Genomic DNA, 20590 nt, shown 5'->3' with positions numbered 1-20590 from the left:
GGTTAGTCTCTAAGGTGCCACTAGTACTCCTTTTCTTTTTATGAGTTCATGTGAAAATGTATGGATACTTGTGTGATTGGTCAAAGTTAAATGTGTAGCAGAAGTTCTTTGATAAGATATGAAAATTTTGAGTAATCACTTGGTTGGGGTGTGTGTGTGCTCTGTTTTCTGTATAGAGATACTGAGATTGTGAGCCTGATTCTCTAACATTGGTTTTAGACCATTTTTCCAATGACTTTTTAAAATTGGTTAAATGCCTCTAGGAGTATGATTTGGGGTGACTCTTTCAGAAAGGTCAGAAGGTACTATCCTGTTATGGAGCAAGGAGATACTTAGAAGTGCAGTAGCTGACTGGCAGTGTGATACTGTCTTACAAGGCATAGTTGGAAACAAATGCTGATGCTGGAAACCATCTGCTTGGAATTCACTTTGAAGTCATTGTGGTCTTTTGTATAAAGAGTTTGCTCCAGAATCTACCCCAAGTTAATTTATTCCCTCCCTAAGTGATCCAGTAGTGATCTTCTTGCTTGTATGTAAAGTCGTCTTGACTGGGTATAGAAGATCCATCCAACTTTATTTGTGTTTCAGGGGAAAAGTCACAGCAATACAGAGCCAAGGAGGAGGGCAGATAAAATATGGATGGGGATGCCCTTCTTCCCCAAAGAAGAATAGCACAGTAGCGGTTCCTTTCTTATTGTCTCATTATCTCTGCCCCTTAAAACTAATAGACAACCTTTTTGCGTCTTTCTGTAAGAAAACTGAAAAGCCCCACACAAGTCTTGCTTGGCTATATTGATGCATGTTACATCACCTCTGACCTTTTTCACCGCAAATTTAATTCAACAACTGTTGTATCAGTCTGGTCTGTTTTGAGAGAGTTCTCTTTTAACCCAGTGTGTAATATGAATAGGCTTGGCAGAATTTGATCTTTATTTTTCCCCTCTAATTTTGACTGATAGTATTGATGTTTGTTAATAAGCATTTTGAAATCTTTTTGATTTGTTTTAAATGTTCACAATTGTTGGGGCAGACAATGTCTTTAATGACAGATATTGACATTCAAAAAGTTAAAGCTTTATAACCATTAAAATATAAATTGTCAACTTCACATGTCAAAATATACAAATTAAATATCCTTAACAAACTCAAATCAAAAGTTCTCAAGCAGTGTTTTTATCTTGCCTATTTGTAGATTTCAGCTGTCAATTTGTGTATGTATGGTGAAATCAACATTTATGGACTTTGACAAATAAGAATTAATCCTTGCAAGTCTAAATATAAACTAAGAAATACTGTCAAATTTGGCAGTTATTTAATGACAGGACCGGTTTCAATAGAATTTAAGTTTCATTGAATGAATCTGTTGAAACTGACTTTGTTTTATGAAGAGAATTTTCTTCAGTAGTAGGTAGCAACATAAAATTCCTTATTCCTAAGATAAAAGCCTTAACAATCTAGTTGAGTTGCTGGGAGCGTGTGAGGAAAAGTTCCTTCACACTTGGTATGTAACAGTTCTGTTTTATTAAACTATTTCTGTAAACAATCAGTATTGTTGGCAAGGGTAGGTTCATATCTATTACTATTATTTCTCATGAGAGATTTTTGGGCAGCTGCTTAACACTTCTCAGTGTTAAGGTAACTATCCAGAGAGTCTTTGGCTGTCTTAATATAAAATCACTGTCAGATTCAATATATAGTGTCTGGAAGCTGCAGAGTGATCTGAAACTTCTCATCTCATTAGTATACTAAGACTGCGTGCCAGTAGTGGTGGGTTTATCAGTGCTCATAGATGCTGCTGATTCACTGGAGCACACATTGCTCATGCACAGTTTGTACAAAACCTCCAATGTACTTTGTCAGTAAAAGTCACTTGAGGAACTTACATTGTCACTTCATTTTTCTTCCCTTTTTTGAGGATTCTGACTGGTGACTCCATGTAAGTGTGTGCCTGGTACACTCTGAGAGGAGACATCCATGTTTCTCAAGGACAGTCATGCCCTCATGATGCATTCACTGCTTTGTTCTTGATGTTAACTATGCATTAATAGCTCTCTGTCTTCTCTACAGGTAGCTGGAAAAACTTTCTGATGGTTAGTGTATCCTACTTATACTGCAGTTATTGTAGTAACTCTTGTAGTGGTGCAAAGTTTTGGGCCATATCGTCAAAGTACAGCTTCGTATGCCATGGTATTGAGTTTCTAGGTTTGTATCCTTCAAGGAGAAGATCCTGCCCCTCCTGGATGAGTAACAGGATTATTCTAAGAATAACGCTGTCCCTTCAGGAGACCACAGATAAGGCAGAATTTGTCCAGCAAACCTTTACCATGTAATGTTAGGGAATCACTCTGTAAAATATGACAGGTTTCAGAGTAGCAGCCGTGTTAGTCTGTATTCGTAAAAAGAAAAGGAGTACTTGTGGCACCTTAGAGACTAACCAATTTATTTGAGCATAAGCTGAGTGAGCTGTAGTTCACGAAAGCTTATGCTCAAATAAATTGGTTAGTCTCTAAGGTGCCACAAGTACTCCTTTTCTGTAAAATATGATTCCCAAAAATAACTTCTAAAAAAGTTTCTTTATGGAAAACTGCTTTGTTGCCTCTTAAATTCTGTGGCTATCTGTGGCCATCTCGCTTATTTCGAGAAAAGGGAGAAAACAAATGTTCATTTAGGAGATGCTCTTTGGGACAAATAGTCACTTAGTTATGAGGCACCTGTATAGGTACTGCTAGGCCAAAGGCTCCAGTAGCGGCATTGGGAGCGGTGCATTGTGGGCAGCTATCCCAGCATGCAAGTGACTGCAATGTGCTTTTCAAATGGGGTGGGGTGGAACGTTTGTTGTGTGTATGTATGGGGAGAGAGTGTGGGTTTTTGGGGGGGCCGAGAGCATGTCAGCATGCTGTCTTGTAAGTTCAGATAGCAGCAGACCCCCTTCTCCCCCCCCCCCAAAGCATTCCACACTAATGGCTTTCTTTGTCTCGGAGCAGATAAGCAGCCGGCTGTCAGAAACGGAGCTTTCAAAGGGCATATCCGCATTCCTGCAGTGATTCAGAAACAATGACAAGAGTGGCCACTTGACTTAAGGGGATTATGGGAAGTTTACTGTGCTCTGATCAGCCTCCGGAATGCAACCCCTAGTTCACACTGGTGCTGCAGCGCTCCAGCGGGGGCGCAGCAAACGTTATTCCACTTGCCGAGGTGGAGTACCAGCAGCGCTGTAGCTGCAGTCAGAGCGCTCTACGTGCCTTGACAATGTGGACAGGGAGTGAGCTAGTGTGCCTGGGGCTCCTTTATTGCACTATAGCTTGCAAGTGTAGCCAAGCCCTTAGTTACTGAGCAAACACTTAAACATTACCTTATAACGTGGGATACAGATATTATAAGTAAGATTAATGCATACAGCCACTTACAAGCATTTCATAAAGTTTAAACACTAGACACATTTTTATAAATCTAATATCTCTCAACAATGCTAACACACAGTGAAACAGATTGGTTTCCAGCTATGCATTTGTCAATGTTCAGTGAGGTCTAGGGGGCTTGGCATGAGCTGGCAATTGGTCTGCCAGCATCACAGGAGAGAGAAGGTCATTTGGTAGGAGATGGAAGGAGAGGAAAAAATGGTTTGGTAGTGAGAAAAGGGGGAAGAGACTAATGCCCTTAAAATTTTCTCTCTATATTTGAAATACTTGGAAGGAGAGACAGATCTTCTGACACAGTTAAACCCTAGTGTGTTAGGCTGGTGGTCATTTTGTTTTTATTAAATGATTTTGTAAACTTCAGCAGTGACCTGCAGTTCTTAAACCCACATCTCCTCCTATCTCTTGTACACTCAGTTTGTAACGATTTCTCTCCTCCCTCTAGGGGCATTCCAACTAGTTCTATTGTGGATCATATGCTCTTCTTTGGTGTGATATCTTATAATTCATTCTGCTGGTGAATCACTGAAGAGAGCTGTGTATTTAGAGAAAAGTCAGTCTGAGTTCTTCCGGGAACCGTGCGGAGCCAGCGCAGGCAGGGAACCTGCCTTAGCCCTACTGTGCCGCCGACTGGACTTCTAGAGGCCCGGTCAGCAGTGCTGACCAGAGTCGCAAGGGTCCCTTTTTGACCAGACGGTCTGGTCGAAAACTAGGTGCCTAGCAACCCTTTTGTATTGTAGCGAAGCCCAATTGTAGCGAATACCAACTGCTTCCACGTACCATAGGTTTCACTGAAGGATTGTTTTTCAGTCACCAGACGTAGGTGGTTTGTAGGGCTATAAATCCATTTGCCTGCAAACTCAGTCACAGTAGCTATGTCAGGTATGACTCTTAAAGGAACTGAGAATCCATTACTTAATCACGACAATACATTGCCAGGCTCCAGATGTGGTGAGCTTGCCCCATTGAATCGTATGGGGTTTATCGCTGTTCTTCTTAAGTGAATTCTGTTACATGAGAAATCACCTGATGACGACTCCAAAGGAATATTTAGTTCAGCAGCTTTGTGTAGTACCCTATAACAGTAGTATCTGTAAATTCAATATGAATACTCTTCTTTAAGGAAATACAACATTGCCAGAATTACATTCATACAAAACTAGTTCAAAGTCCCTTTTAGCCACATTTGTCCCATGTATAGTTTGTACCATGTTGTACCATGTTGACAGGGAGTCAAATTTAGCCCTGGTGCAAGTTATACCCGGACTGTACATGGCCCAGAAACGGCAAAAAAATCTTCCTTTTACAGTGTTTCAAATTTAGGGATTTATTGAATCATTTTAACTATTAGGCTGATTATCATTTGGTTTTAGAAAATGACCATGAGCTACACTGAAATCTCTTCAGTAAATGTTGGAGTTAACAAATTTGTGCACAGGGTTTTTTGCCCATTTAATTTTAATACAGATTTGCCTAGTTCTGCAAATATTTCTTGTGAGGAAAATGTTCAATAAATGCAACTGTTTTAAAAACCTGGTTTTTGTTCATATTCATGTTAGTGGCATCTCCTTTCCTTTCCTTTTTTTCTGTGTGGATTTGCTAACCCTTTGACTGAGGTCAATCTCATGAATGTTCCAAGATATTCGTTTAGCTGTTGGTGGGAAAATTTTGACAGCTGAGAGGTTAAAGGCTCAGGAGGTGTTAGTGTGGATACTCAGATAACATGTGCACAGTAGGCTGAAATTCCTTAAGCTTAAAGACCTCGTTGTAATGCTAATGTAAACACTCGCTTGTTCTGTTTATAAGGAAAGCAATAACATGAAAAGAAGAACTGGTATGTGGCTGAATAGGAAGCAGATGGAGAGACTTTTTTTAAACAGCTGTGACTCAGATTCTGGTTGATACGGGCACTTTCCCCTCCCTCTCTGTGCATACAAAGCCCATGAAGTTTCCATGACAGTGTTATCTTGTCAAAGGTTACAGCTATTAAGTATAATTTTTTTGTCTGCTATCATAAGTCAGTATACATTTCCAGCTTTATTGTAGTCTAGTACTATAGAAGCAATAATTCTGGGTAATTGATGTTTAGTTTTTACATTACTATGGAATAAAAAACCTGCAAACCATCACTCTTTAGGTACAAATAGTATGATTATATTAATTGAAAGGAATTTTATTTTAAACCATGTCATAATTGGTAGATTTCAGAGTAGCAGCCGTGTTAGTCTGTATTTGCAAAAAGAGAAATTCCTAGTTCTAAATAGGAACATAAGAACGGCCATACTGGGTCAGACCAAACGTCCATCGAGCCCAGTATCCTGTCCTCTAACAGTGGCCAATGGCAGGTGCCCCAAAGGGAATGAACAGACAGGTTATCATCAAGTGATCCATGCCCTGTCACCCAATCCCAGCTTCTGGCAAACAGAGGCGAGGGACACCATTCCTGCTCATCCTGGCTAATAGCCATTGATAGACCTATCCTCCACGAATCTATCTAGCTCCCTTTTGAACACCGTTATAGTATTGGCCTTCACAACACCCTCTCACAAGGAGTTCCAGAGGTTGACAGTGTGTTGCATGAAAAAAATACTTCGGTATAAAATGGTCAGGAGATTCTGTTCTGACTTGGACAAAATTTCATTTGCTATAATTTGCTTTTCCAGTACCAAAATCTACACTAGCTTTGACTTTTGGATTCATGGCCATTGGGAATATGTTAATTTTATCTTTTTCACCATCCCTTGTTCACTAGCTAAAATCTCCTTTCCCTATTTCTCTTTAACTCTATGCAAACGAAGGATTCACGCTTACCAATTTCATCCTTCAAGTTGGTGTGGTTCATAGAAAAAAGGGTCTGAAAGAAATAAAACTTAAGTCCATGTGTCCCTCTTTGAAAGTCATATCAAACTTCAATTGATATTGCTCCCCCATGAACTAATACAGAGAGTAATATACATTTTAAAATAATACTCTAACCCAAAACAGAATTTTTGTACAACTTTTTTTCACCTGTATTAAAAATGGAAATACTGATGCAACCATACCAGTGGTTGTGCTATCAATGTTAGGGGCAAGGGCAGAGTCCATAGTGTCAGTGGGGTTATTTAGTCAAGGGGAACTCAGTTAACGCACTCTTAATAAGGAGCTGATTTTAATAAAGTATTCTAAAATCCACATGCATGCATAGTGAGAGTCTCAAATATTAGTATGTCACAGGAGGAGTAGGGGTAGGGGAATACTACTTGGGTGTAAACTTGGGGTCATTTGGTCAAGGAATTCCTCAGATACAGTACAAGCCTCTCATAGTCAAATTGCTTTAAAAAACATGGATAGCAAGATGATCTTGAAAATGGATATCCCATAATAGGGGCTAAGACTCTAGGAGAAGAGAACCTATAGGGGTGAATGGATCCATTCATATCTTTTCAGTTCTCCCATGATCCAGAAGGTTTTGCAGAACCCCTTCCCTCTAATCCTCAAAGTGGAATACAGCGTCTGGGGCTCCGCTCCACTCCCCCTTGCTGCATCTGTTTGGTAGATGTGCTCCTCAGAGCCTGTTAGTTTCCACCTTCTTTCCTCCACTTGCCTCCTGGAGCAGTACGGGAGTCACGGAAGGGCCAGAAAGAGGGCAGAGTTGGTAGTTGAGTAGCAGTGGTGTGTCCCTTTAGCCTCCCTACCCAGAGGTATGTGGCAGTTGTACCTCCTGCATTATCACCATTTCATCAAAAAGAGGAAATTCACTACCTCAGAACTCTGTATTAAAGTTAAGGTTGACCGGCACTGCCTTGTACCTCTCCAGAAGGTATACATCAGCCCCACCCCACAACCTGAATTCTTCCTTCTGAGTGATGTCCCATCTTGCCCTGACAGACAACACAGCACTCTGTCCTTCCAGACGATATGGAGCACTGCAGGATGTAGCACACGGTATAGTGTAGGAAAAGCCTGTCAAACTGTGTCCTCACTAAAGCAAAGGTTGTATTTAGAGCAGGCTCTGTGAACACCGCATGGTATTAGAGTGGCAGCCGTGTTAGTCTGTATTCGCAAAAGAAAAGGAGTACTTGTGGCACCTTAGAGACTAACAAATTTGAGCATAAGCTTTCGTGAGCTACAGCTCACTTCATTGGATGCATGCAGCCGATGAAGTGAGCTGTAGCTCACGAAAGCTTATGCTCAAATAAATTGGTTAGTCTCTAAGGTGCCACACGTACTGCATGGTATGTTTACACTGTAGCTGAGAGCAAGCCTCGCAGCCTGGATAGATAAACTTTTGCAGGCGTGGCTCCGTCTAGCATGCTAAAAATAGATATGTAGATGTTGTGACTTCAGAGACCAACCTGTAATGTCTACACAGCTATTTTTAGTTCACCTGTGTGAGCCCTGCTAACACACGTCTGTCTGCTCAGGTTGGGAAGATTGCTTCCAACTGCAGTGGAGACATACCCTAAGGGCTACACCGAGCCTTTGCTCAACCACTTCACAAACCAAAGTTGCCCGATGTTAGCACCCCTTGTCCTAAGGATTCCCTCTGGAACATCACGTGCCCTTGCCTCTGACCTGTAGTGCACTAACTGCTGCAAATCTCCATAGCAAACAGGCTTTTGTGTTCTTCTTGCACAACCAATGCATCTCCCCACAGAAATGAGCCGTCCATGATCTCTGGCATCTGCGGGGGGGGGGGGTGGCAGATGCACCTTTCTTCATGTTTCAGCATGCACTATGGCAACCTGCTGCAAGTAATCCCTGCACCAGTCAATATAGCTGTCCTTAACACAATGTAGGGCAGTTGGAGTGCATGCAGACAAATGAGAGAATACAGTTGTGGGACACACCACAGAACATAAAATGGCACATTACTTAATTACTCCTGGGGTCTGCTTATTATAGGGCAGCCCTGGCAGAAACAAAATTATCCTACCTCCCCCCTCTCCCCTCCAAAGTAACTCTTGCCAGCTCCAAGGGGCAGAATTAAGGTTGCAGGGCTCATATGCACCTTTAAGTCTTGCTATTTCCTGGTTTTCAGAGGTTTAGCTATAGGTGTGGTTGATGTTCTAGGAAGTATTGAGGCGCTGCATTAATGAAGTTTTTGGGTAGTGAATTAAATCAGAGGCCAACTTTTGCAAATCTATCACAGATCTTGTGATATTTAGTGTGTTTTCTCAAAACGCCAACTCCTGGAGCAGTACAATTATGTCACAATCTCCACTGTGTTTATTTTTTTTAAATGAAATAAACTGTCCTTCATGGTTGTGGTGGAAAGCTTAAAAGCACAAACCGCAAAGGCCCTTAGTGCAAGTTGTTAGGTAGGTTCTGTACCTTTCTGTGCTTGTACAGTGCCCGATGCACTGGGTGCTACTAGAAACAAACAACAGTTTTACATTAGTGGCCAATTGCTTTCTATGGCAAGTAGTAAAAATACATATGAAATTTCTGTGAACTGGAGCAACTGCCTGGGCTGTATTCATTGTGGAAAGTATGTCTTCTTGTACACTTCGAACAATTTCTGAGCGTTTTGAAAAGGAGTTATACAATACCAGGAAATACACTGCTAAATTCATATTATTTAAACCCAGTTTTTCCATGGAAGGGGGAGAAAAACCCTGCTGATATAACAGATTGAAAAGGTGCATCCATTGCTAGATACATTACTTCAAATGTGATTTTCATTTCTCAAATCTGAAGAAAATGAAAGCCTTTGGCAATATTAATGAATTTTTCTAAAGCCTAGGTTATGAGTTAGTCTAAAAGTCATTTCAGGTAAACCAGCTTCTAAAGTAGCTAGTATATGGGTCTAAAATAAGGCATCTACAGCTTAGGTCACCTAGTAAATTGCTAATAGGAACCAAATGAGAGTTCTGGAATTAAAGCCGTAATGCATTAGTGAGCGTGTGGTATAGGATTCATTGGAATACAGTGACATTTATGAAGGGCCTAATATTACAGCTCATACATCAAAAGGATTTGTTTTTCAGATTGCGTTAGACTGCTTTGTGACTAGTGAGGGCTGGATTCTAATCTACTGGCTGGAGGAATGGAGATAAAAATAACTTATTGGCATGTTCTGGCCTAGTTTTTTTCCGGAGAAAGTATTGGTCAGGGTCAGTCTAATAACGATTAGACATGCTAAAGGAGCCAAAATTCTGATTAGATTTATGCAATCTATGCCACATAATTAGTACCTGTAAAGGTCCATAGTATGTTATAGAAGTAAAAAACATTCTTTACGTTGACAGCAGTAGAATGGTATGCTGAAAAAAAAAAATCAGACTAGTTTAGCGGTCTAGGCTAAAAGTTCACTTGATTTGCTCTTTCAGTTAGAGACAGCACTATATAAAGTGCCCATTAGCTCTGAGACAGATAGGACTTGTGTTTCCAGAGTTGGTCATTAATCTTTCCAACCCCTATTAATGTTTGTCATGTATTTATATACTAAATTTGTCTTCACGTTTGTAAATGTGGTTATGTATATTAAACTTTGCTGCTTTCTGTGTTTAAAAGTTGTATGATTTATGTTACATATGTTGTTTTCACTATATTATTTATACTGCAATAGCACCCACAGACCATAGTCAGGGCTCAGGACCCTATTGTGCTAAGTGTTGTATGTACAAAACGTAAAAGATTGTCCCTGCCCTAAACAGTTTACAGTCTAAGGCCCAATCCTGCAGTTTTTGATATGCTGGCAGACTGCTGACTTGTATAGAGCCCCAATGACTTCAGTGGCAAGATGGGACCTAAATAGATAACAGGTGACTACAACAAATGGTGAGACAGTTATGATCAATGTAAAGTTATAAATGCATGGAACTTCTGTAATTTATTTATACATTATAGCAGTTATAATTACGTGGGATAGATTGCATAAATCTATGGAGAAATTAGCTTATCAGTGATTACTGTGCATGTATAAATTCATAATTAAAAATGGTCCAGTTTTTGTCCAGTCATAAAACAAAACATCATAGCCTGAAATCTTGTAACCTCTTTAATGTTGTAAATTGTATTCCATGAAACTGAAATATGGCTAAACATCTTCACCTGGAACAATGGGAAACATTTCTTCTTTCTTACAATAGTGTGATTTAAAAAAAAAAAAAAAATTCAGTCTGGAATGTTAGACTTTGCTGTTTCCGTGTTTTCTGTGGCTTTCTCAGGCCTTTAATGGTACTCCAAAAAGCTTTTTGTGGTTCATTTAAGAAATCAACTCTATTGCTTTGGGATCGGTTAGAAAGTCTCAAAACAATTTTCAGGGACTTTATTTCAGTATCTGAAGCAATAAAGAAAAGTATACCAAGCGGCTCAATTTAACTATCCATTTCCGTATTGGATACTTGTCATTTTGTAAATCAAGAGAAATATGAATAAATCACCAGTGTGACAGACGATCTCTTTAAACATCGGTTGATCTAATTAATTATGGCATCATCTTGTAGAGTTGTGACAGTGTTGAACTTGGGCATTTTTAACGGACTTAAATTTCCATTCTATTGTTACATGTACTCTGTGCTGCAGAAATTCTATTTATATAGATGCATCTGCATGCTGAATAACTATTAATTCTGCAAACTATGCTGATCTCAATAACTTGAGCCAAACTGTTCAGTCTTTACAAACTAAAAAACTAGAATTCATCTGGAATGAGTTAATGTTGGCTGGTTGTTTTGTTTTGGAAGATGTAATTATTAGATTCTAATGGTCTTGTGTCCCTGATGATAAGTTAGTTGGTGTTTCACTTGCATTAGTACCCCCTTCTGAAAATTTGAGAAAAAATAATTTCTTAGTACTTTGTCCTTTGATATGAGGCTGAAAAGTGTTATGAAAAAGTCAAGTATTATTTGCACTGGATATTCTTTAGAAATGATTATGAACTTATATGCAGTTAATGTATTATCCCGTTATCTGCCAGACTTGGTTTTTTCATATTTTTTTTATAATGGTTACGTTGTATATTCAATGTAATGCTATTCTGGTAAATTCAGAAAGTTTAAAAATCATTTTGTTTCAAAGAGTTACTACTTTAAACTTTATATATATTAAAAACAGTGAATCACTGATGCTATTTAAGCTTTAGATAACTCTTGCTAAAAATTGAATAAAATTAATTTTTTAATAAAAAATAAGTCTAGTGTAAGTGTGGTGTCTTCTTTTCTTTTTTGTTTTTGTGCAAAGGAAGATGGGGTATATGGATGCCAGGATTCTGAGGGGTAGTAATTTTAGGCCCATGATGAAATTTCAAAAACAAACCTGGTAGACAGGGGATCTAAATTTCTCAAATATTAGTTACGCTTGTAGTCCTAAAATACATAGGGAGCAAACAGATACAGTTCTTGAATCTGAAAAGCCATTGTAAGAACTAAGGGGTTTTGTTTGTGTGTCGATTTACTCAGCTTTGTAATAGAATGTTGTAGTACACTGTTCTTTTTTCTGGATTATTGTCAGGTGTTTATTTAGTGAAATGAGTCTGATTATAATGTTTAACAGTAAACTTATGTGAAATGGAAATATCTTTTTGTTCTCTTATTCAACAGGCCATCAGCTGTAAAGGTCAGCACAGTATCTCTTATACGTTATCCAGAAACCAGACAGTTGTAGTGGAGTATACACATGATAAAGATACAGATATGTTTCAGGTAAGACTCTGCTTATTAAAATAGTATACTTGGTATACAGCCTCTGCAACCAATCCCACTTGTACTCTTTCTTAAGTGTTACCTTTGTGCTGTAGAATTCTCATGGCCATATTTAGAGTTTCTCTTCCTATTGAACAGGAAATCTTTTTTAACCAGAGCCAGTAACATCCTTACCCCTTTCCACCACTGTTTGTTTTCAATACGGGTATCATAGCAGCTGTAAAAATGGCACATGCAATGTATTTGGGAGCATTGAGAAACACTAAGGCCCAAAATACAACCAGAGTTAGAGGGGTTGGAGTAGAAAGGGAGTAGTTGGGAGCAGGAGATGGGAGAAGGAAGGGAGAGGCAGGAACAAAATGGGGGCAGAAGACAGTGGGGCAAGGAATAGGAACATGGATGGGAGCCAGGGATGAGAACTATGCCTTCAAGGAGGCAGGGGTCCTATGGAAAAAATGATATGTGATCTTGTAATTACAGATTGCATCATTATGCATATAAACAAGGACACTGAATTGAGGATGCACAGGAAGCCTTATTTCTGGCATTGTGTAACTTTTGAGTGCTTGACTTTGCAACGGTAACATTCTCTTAACGTAGGTTATTTTTTAATGTCATTATTAGGGCTGTTGATTAATTGCAGTTAACTCACATGAATATTGCGATTAATTTTTTTAATCATGATTTAAGTGCAGATTTCATCGCACTGTTAAACAATAGAATTCCAGTTGAAATGTATTAAATATTTTGGATGTGTTTCTACATTTTCAAATATATTGATTTCAGTTACAACACAGAATACAGAGTTTACACTGCTCACTTTGTATTATTTTTATTACAAATATTTGCCCTGTAAAAATGATAAACAAAAGAAATAGTATTTTTCAGTTCATCTCATACAAGTACCATAGTGCAATCTCTTTATCATGAAAGTGCAACTTACAAATGTAGATAACTGCACTCAAAAACAAAACAATGTAAAACTTTAGAGCCTACAAGTCCACTCAGTCCTACTTCTCGTTCAACCAATTATTAAGAGAAACAAGTTTGTTTACATTTACGGGAGATAATGCTGCCCGCTTCTTATTTACAATGTCACCTGAAAGTGAGAACAGACGTTCTCATGGCACTTTAGTAGCCGGCGTTGCCAGGTATTTACATGCCAGATCTGCTAAACATTCCTATATCCCTTTATGCTTTTGCCACCATTCCAGAGGATATGCTTCCATGCTGATGATGCTCGTTTTAAAAAAAAAATGTGTTAATTAAATTTGTGACTGAACTCCTTGGGGGAGAATTGTGTATCTCCTGCTCTGTGTTTTACCTGCATTCTGCCATATATTTCATGTTATAGCAGTCTCGGATGATGACCCAGCACATGTTGTTCATTTTAAGAACACTTTCACTGCAGATTTGACAAAACGCAAAGAAGGTACCAATGTGAGATTTCTAAAGATAGCTACAGCACTCGACCCAAGATTTAAGCATCTGAAGTGCCTTCCAAAATCTGATTGGGATGAGGTGTGGAGCATGCTTTCAGAAGTCTTAAAAGAGCAACACTCCAATGCGGAAACTACAGAACCCGAACCACCAAAAACGAAAATCAACCTTCTGCTGGTGGCATCTGACTCAGATGATGAAAATGAACATGCGTTGGTCTGCACTGCTTTAGATCGTTATCAAGCAGAATCCATCATCAGCATGGACTCGTCCTCTAGAATGGTGGTTGAAGCATGAAGGGACGTATGAATCTTTAGTGCATCTGGCACGTAAATATCTTGCAACGCCAGCTACAACAGTGTCATGTGGATGCCTGCTGTCGCTTTCAAGTGACGTAAACAAGAAGCAGGCAGCATTATCTCCTGCAAATGTAAACAAACTTGTTTATCTGAGCGATTGGCTGAACAAGAAGTAGGAATGAGTGGACTTATAGGCTCTAAACTTTTACATTGTTTTATTTTTGAATGTAGTTATTTTTTGTACATAATTCTATATTTGCAAGTTCAACTTTCAAGATAGAGATTGCACTACCATACTTGTATGAGGTGAATTGAAAAATACCGTTTCTTCTGTTTTTTACAATGCAAATATTTATAATAAAAAATAAATGTACAGTGAGCACTGTACACTTTGTATTCTGTGTTGTAATTGAAATCAACGTATTTGAAAATGTGGAAAACATCCAAAAATATTTATGTAAGTAGTATTCCATTCTTAACAGTGTGATTAATTACTATTTTTAATTGCTTGACACAATTTCTGTACATAGTTAGGGTCACTAGGCTGAGGAAAAAAACTTGCACAATCTTTTCTTGTCAAGGCCACACACGTTCATCTTAACAGTAATTAAATCCATCCTACTTTGAGTTATTAAACACCTTTCTTCAGTCTGTAGCACTTAAAAGCGTCCAGCACTTGGTTTTCTTTCAGTTGACAGAAGAGGAGAGGAAATGGCCTAACTATCCAAATGTAAATACCCTCTGCTCCAATCATTTTCTATTCTTGCTCCATGTAAAGTTCTCCCAGGGGAATCTGTCAAACGAACCTGTTATCTTTTTTTGATGAGATTACAAGTTTGGTTGATAAATGTAATAGTGTTGACATAATATACTTAGTCTTCTGTAGAGCATCTGACTTGGTACCACGCAACATTTTGATCAAAAAACTAGAGAGAGAAAAAATTAACCTGGAATTCATTAAATGGATTAAATGCTGGCTAACTGATCAGTCTCCTGTTAGGGGGCTTATTCCTTCACCCACTTACTTCCCTGGTCCTTCTCGCACGAACAGAGAGCAACAATACCTGAAGTCCAAAGGTGCAAACAATTCGATGTTTATTGGGGTGAACTTCCAGCAAGCATGATTCCAGTTTCCTTCCTTAGTGTCCCCCTTCCCAGCTCTGACACCACAGAGGCTTACCTGTGTCCCTGTTCCCATTTCCCCCTTTAGCTAAACATGATTCCAGTTTCCCCACCCCCATTCCCTGTTCCCATTTCCCCCCACCCACCCACTCACTTCCTGATTGACTGCAGACTATACAGTAAAACTTGAGTTCTGCTTAGCTATACCTTAACCAATCATTTTCCTAAAATTTAACTAACCAATCCGAACACATTGTAACATGATTATTTAACCAATTATATCCCACCACCTTAATTAGTTTACACCCAGCAAAATTAATTATACAGCAGACAGAAACAATCACAGAACCAGACAGAGATTATACAGACAAACAATGGGGACTACAGTGGTAGAACAAACAGAGAAATGAGGATTTCACATCCCAGCTATTGATAAGTGAGTTCTTGCCAGACAGGATGCTATCAAACAAAGTTTCCTTTTCCGTTTTCTAGGCACTTCCCTTTCTCTGGAGGTGATAGGCACTATCAGGACAGGATTGTATCCTAACAGCCCAATAGCACCTTATTTCAATGTGACTAGTTTGGAATGTGAGGAGATGACCGGTCGCTTCCCAGCTTATGGCTGCCTCTGCTGCTTAGCCAAAGGCCTTAGCCTAAGAACAGGGCGTCAGACTGTCACAGTAAGAGAAGGACCTTACACTGGCAGACGGTCATTTTGATTCTTTCTTTTATACCTCTATAACTAGCCAAGTGATAAGAATACACCTAAATTCTTAGAGTACAGGCCTTTACAGACAGGCCTGAATATCTATATCCTAACATCTCCAAATGAGGAATCATCACTGAATAGGTGTGTTTTTATCACCCTCCACGGGTGGTAAGAGGTGCTGCTACTTGGTGTCGGGGCAGGACACGGGGGTGAGGAAGTGAAGGGTATGGAGCACGAGCATGCACAGCTATTTCCTAGGCACAATTCAGAGACAGGCCAGCTGCAGGTCATGCAGCTGACTCAGCTGGTGTGGAGGGTGCAGCTAGGGAGGCTCGCGGGTCAGGGGCCCAATGTTGAGGTCCGGATCCATTGGAGAGGCAGCTGAGTGAGCAGCCCTGCTTTGGCTGAGGATTTGCCTCACAGTGGCAACCTTGCGCAGAGCCTGCTGTCCCCTCTGTGACGAGTTCAGTCACAGAGATCCCCTTGGGACTATCACCTGATGTGCTGAGACTACTTCTGAGCCTGTTTTCTCTGCGAGTTTGGGCCTCCAGAACCCTGCGTTGTTGAGCCAGACACACGTGTCTGCTCCAACACAGACCCATGGTTGAACCATGCGCCCCAAAGCTGCAGACTTAACTGAAAACAGCTTAAGTGCTCCTGTCTCCGGCACCCAGACACCCAACTCCCAATGGGATCCAAACCCCAAATAAATCTGTTTTACTCTGTATAAAGCTTATAGAGGATAAACTCATAAATTGTCTGCCCTCTGTAACACTGATAGAGATACACAGCTGTTTGCTCTCCCAGGTATTAATTACTTACTCTCGGTTAATTAATAACCAAAAAGTGATTTTATTAAGTATAAAAAGTAGGATTTAAGTGGTTCCAAGTAATAACAGACCGAACAAAGTAAGTTACCAAGCAAAATAAAACAAAACATGCAAGTATAAGCCTAATGTATTAAGAAACTGATTACGGATGAAATCTCAGCCCCAGAGATGTTCCAGTAAGCTTCTTTCACAGACTGGACTCCCTCCTAGTCTGGGTCCAGCAATCACTCACACCCCTGTAGTTACTGTCCTTTGTTCCAGTTTCTTTCAGGCATCTCTTGGGGGTGGAGAGGCCATCTCTTGAGCCAGGTGAAGACAAAATGGAGAGGCTTCCAGGGCCTTTTATATTCTCTCTTGTGGGTGGCACAACATGCAACATGACGGAGTTTGTAGGCACCTGGGCAAGTCACATGTCCACGAATGATTAAGCTTTTTGCAGGCTGACGCCATTGTTCACATGTTAGTTTGAACGTTCCCAGGAAAGCTCAGATGTGGACTGGCGTCTCCCACAGTCCATTGTCAGTTAAGTGTTTCTTGATTGGGCACTTACTGAGAATAGTCCTTTCTCAAGAAGCTGACCAAATGCTTCGCTGAGGCTGCTTAGAATCAAACACATCGAGATACAAGTACGTAGCCAATATTCATAACTTCAAATACAAAAATGATACATACATACGTACAGCATAATCAAACCCAGCAAATGACAACCTTTCCATAGACACCCCACTTGGCCTCCTCTGTACAAGACCTGGTGCAACCATAGGACCCTGGTTGCAACAATGATCTATACGGTCACAGTTCATGTCAATAACGTCACACGTACTATAAAGGAATGATGACCCTGAATGTATTTGAGAATGAAGGCTTTATTTTTTAGAGTAGAGCAATACTTCCGATATTCTGTTTAAAGTAGTAGGGTCAAATTCTCTTCCGTTGTCATGGAGTGAAATTCCATTAAAGTCAATGGGTCTACACTTGTTTACATCATCAGAAAATTTGGCCACCATCTTCAAAGAGTGATCTTAAGTAGTGTTCTTTGACAATAGACATGAGTGATCAATGAGTGGGTGACTACTTATAGCTTTTAATAACAAGTCGTGGGCAGTGAGGCTGTCTGACAGATTATGATTGGAAAAGTTATGATTGACTTTCAGGAGTACTTCAGCATTACTGTACATCAGTGTTTGTAGCCCCTAGCATGTTTGATGTATGTGTCCCAAACTACATCTTATAGCTCTCTAAATAAGAGCTCATAAAGTATTAAAACAAAATCTAAGCAACAATCTGCAAACTGATACTGAGTAGCATGACCTTCCAAAAGAAAGACACTGCGTGGGGGAACTAAATCTTTCAGAGAAATGGTAATGAAATCCAGAACCGTTCACCTCTAAATTGGTAGTTCAAATCTAGTGTAGGTTCAGAGTAATTGTCCTCTGACTCTAATGTCAAATGACTTAATGGTCAATTTACCTCCTAATGGATAAGTGCCCATGTGGCCAAAATCATTACAATTGATACTGATTAATGTTTTTTTGGTTTTTTTTGATGGTCTCAAAGGCAAAAGATTTGAATTGGCATGGAAACCGGATAGCTTTCTCTCGTGAAAGTAGTTCCTGCCACATCCATAGGGATAGTATACTGCTGTTTTAAATTATCATAGTCCTGTGTGAATTTAGTGTCTCTAGCAAATGCTAAATTTACTTTTTTAAATGTTGAGAGATTTTTTTAAATGGCTTTACTGCATTTAATATGTGGCATTATGTTACACAGAAGTAATTCTACATAAGTCTTTTTACAAAGAGAATGGAATATCAAAATATAAGTTTAGTACAAGTATATGTTTATCAATGAAAATTTATTAATCTCAGGATTATCTTTATCTTGTGCCACTTTTTAAAAAAAAAACCCTAAATATTTCCTCTCATTTCAGAAATGTCTAAACCCAACAGGCACAAGAAATAAAAGCTTCAAGCCTATAGATCTTAATGCTAGTGTCTAAAACAGTTGAGATTCCCTGTTGCCAGGTCATTTGATATGGCTGTGCAGAAAACCAAGAGTTATGTCATGCTTTCAAGGCCAATAGGACAATTCTTCTGTTGTTGTTTTTGTTGTAACCACCTTAAAAGTTCTAATAGCAATCCAGAGTTAGAAGTTTAAGAGCTGGAATAAATACAGTGGGGAACACTTGTAGTAAGCACACAACTTAGACAGTAGTGTCTGATGTCCCTTTAAGAAGATCTATAAGTGTGTTACATTGTATAGCGTTTGACTGATCTCTGCATCACTGTGCAAAATCATAGACTAGAGTGTCATGATGACTACAATACTCATGCCATTGATAAGAAAAGGCACAATCTAAGAACTTCTGAGCCTTCAACATGTGCTAAAAGTTTGTTGGGAAATCTGTCAAAGGCTGCCATCGAATCAGGACCAAGTTTAACCTTTATATGCAGATTACTGAGACTGAATTTCTTCATATTAAAGCAAAATAAAGCTAATTATCTTCAGCATGGCTGAGGTGACCCTCACATTGTTATGGTTTGAATTAAGGTGGAACAGATTCTGAAACGCAGAGCAGTTAAGGATTCCCTAACACGCCTTTACTATTAGAGGCAATCTGTACAACAGCTGGAAGCCAGCTGCGTATTCTGACCAGTGTATAAGTAATGCTTTGATGTCAATAAAAAAACCATATCAACCTGCCACAGAATCAAATAACCACAAGGTAAACAATGCTGTGTGTAACACTTTCTAAAGTCCTGCAGGAATTTGACTGAGCTGTTGCTACTGTGCAACCATGGTACCTTTTAACAGGAATTCCATAGGGAGATAAATACAAGTCCATTGGAAATAGGATTTCAAGGAGGTACAGTTAGTTAATGGAGCATTCTATAATATTTTTAGTTTGATGTTTTTTTAAGCAGCACAAACTGTGACACATCCAACTTTGTGTACCTAATTTTTACTGTATCTATTTTGTGCATTCTATTAAAAATCTTACATTCTCTGAAAAGTTGAAGTGAATAGTTTTGGTTAGACTGATTAGTACTTTCATTATTTCTGTGTGTTTTTGCTTTAAAAAATTTACTAAATTCTAAAAGCAATCTGGAACAGGGGCAGGGAAAATCCTTGCTTGCTTTTATATTAATGTGTTAAAATGTCAGGTTCAGCATGTATTTGTTGGTTTGCTGCATAGTTTGATGCCCTAGAGCAGGGGTGGCCGACCTGTGGCTCTGGAGCCACATGCGGCTCTTCAGAAGTTAATATGCGGCTGCTTGTCTAGGCACCAACTCCGGGGCTGGAGCTACAGGCGCCAACTTTCCAATGTGCCGGGGGGTGCTCATGGCTCAACCCCTGGCTCTGCCACAGGCCCTGCCCCCACCGCCTCCCCTAAGCCTGCAATGCCCTTGCTCCTGCTCGCCACAAAACAGCTGATCGAGAGGTGCGGGGCAGGGGGGGAGCTGCTGATCGGCAGGGCTGCTGGTATGTGGGAAGCGCTGGGAGTGGGGTGGGGGAGCTGATGGGGGGCTGCTGACGTATTACCGTGGCTCTTTGGCAATGTACATTGGTAAATTCTGGCTCCTTCTCAGGCTCAGGTTGGCCACCCCTGTTCTACAGTAAGCAGGGTTTTTTACAAATGGGCTTGCTTTTTGTATCATTGCTACAGATTCATTTGATAGGGTGAATATTAACAGTGTCATATATTTGCTTATTTCTTGGAGAGTTTTTCTTCTTTGTATAGACAGAGTGGATTTATAGGGGGGAAGTTTTAGAGATTGGCTCTGGTTTACCTGCAGAGATGTTTCTGCACATGATGGATCCATATGTGTGTTCCCATTGCGGGCCTTTGAAGTGCAAGTAAGCTACACAGATTGTAACCTCCTCACTAAACTTTTTAAGGATCTTCATTGAGAAGTTATTAGTTTACATATAAATGAGGATTCTTGGAATTAAACTACATTGGCATACAAAATATTTATCATTTCCTTTTGATTAGCAGCAGGTCAAAAGGCATCTGTTCAGAAGTACTTTAAATTACATTTTTTGTTTCTAACCTATAACTGCCTGATTACTGTCCAGCATGATGTAACAACATTACTTGCATAGAGAAGTATTAGTACCAGCTCAGTGTTGTGTCTGCACC

At 39.6% G+C, this 20590-nt stretch overlaps 1 protein-coding gene across 1 annotated transcript in view; it reads left to right on the top strand.

The window, feature by feature from the left end:
• The window catches only part of PELI2 (pellino E3 ubiquitin protein ligase family member 2), a 121960-nt gene that overhangs the window by 96326 nt on the left and 5044 nt on the right, over window positions 1-20590 (top strand). Inside the window, exon 3 of the mRNA XM_074957209.1 lies at window positions 11945-12046. Within this exon, the coding sequence (XP_074813310.1) occupies window positions 11945-12046 (102 nt within the window). The remainder of the gene's footprint in view (window positions 1-11944; window positions 12047-20590) is intronic.

This window comes from Natator depressus, chromosome 6 (genome assembly GCF_965152275.1).
Source record: "Natator depressus isolate rNatDep1 chromosome 6, rNatDep2.hap1, whole genome shotgun sequence".
In the NCBI taxonomy this organism is placed as follows: Eukaryota; Metazoa; Chordata; order Testudines; family Cheloniidae; genus Natator; species Natator depressus.
Note: the sequence above shows the minus strand (reverse complement) of the source record. Positions and strands in the feature narration are given on the sequence as shown.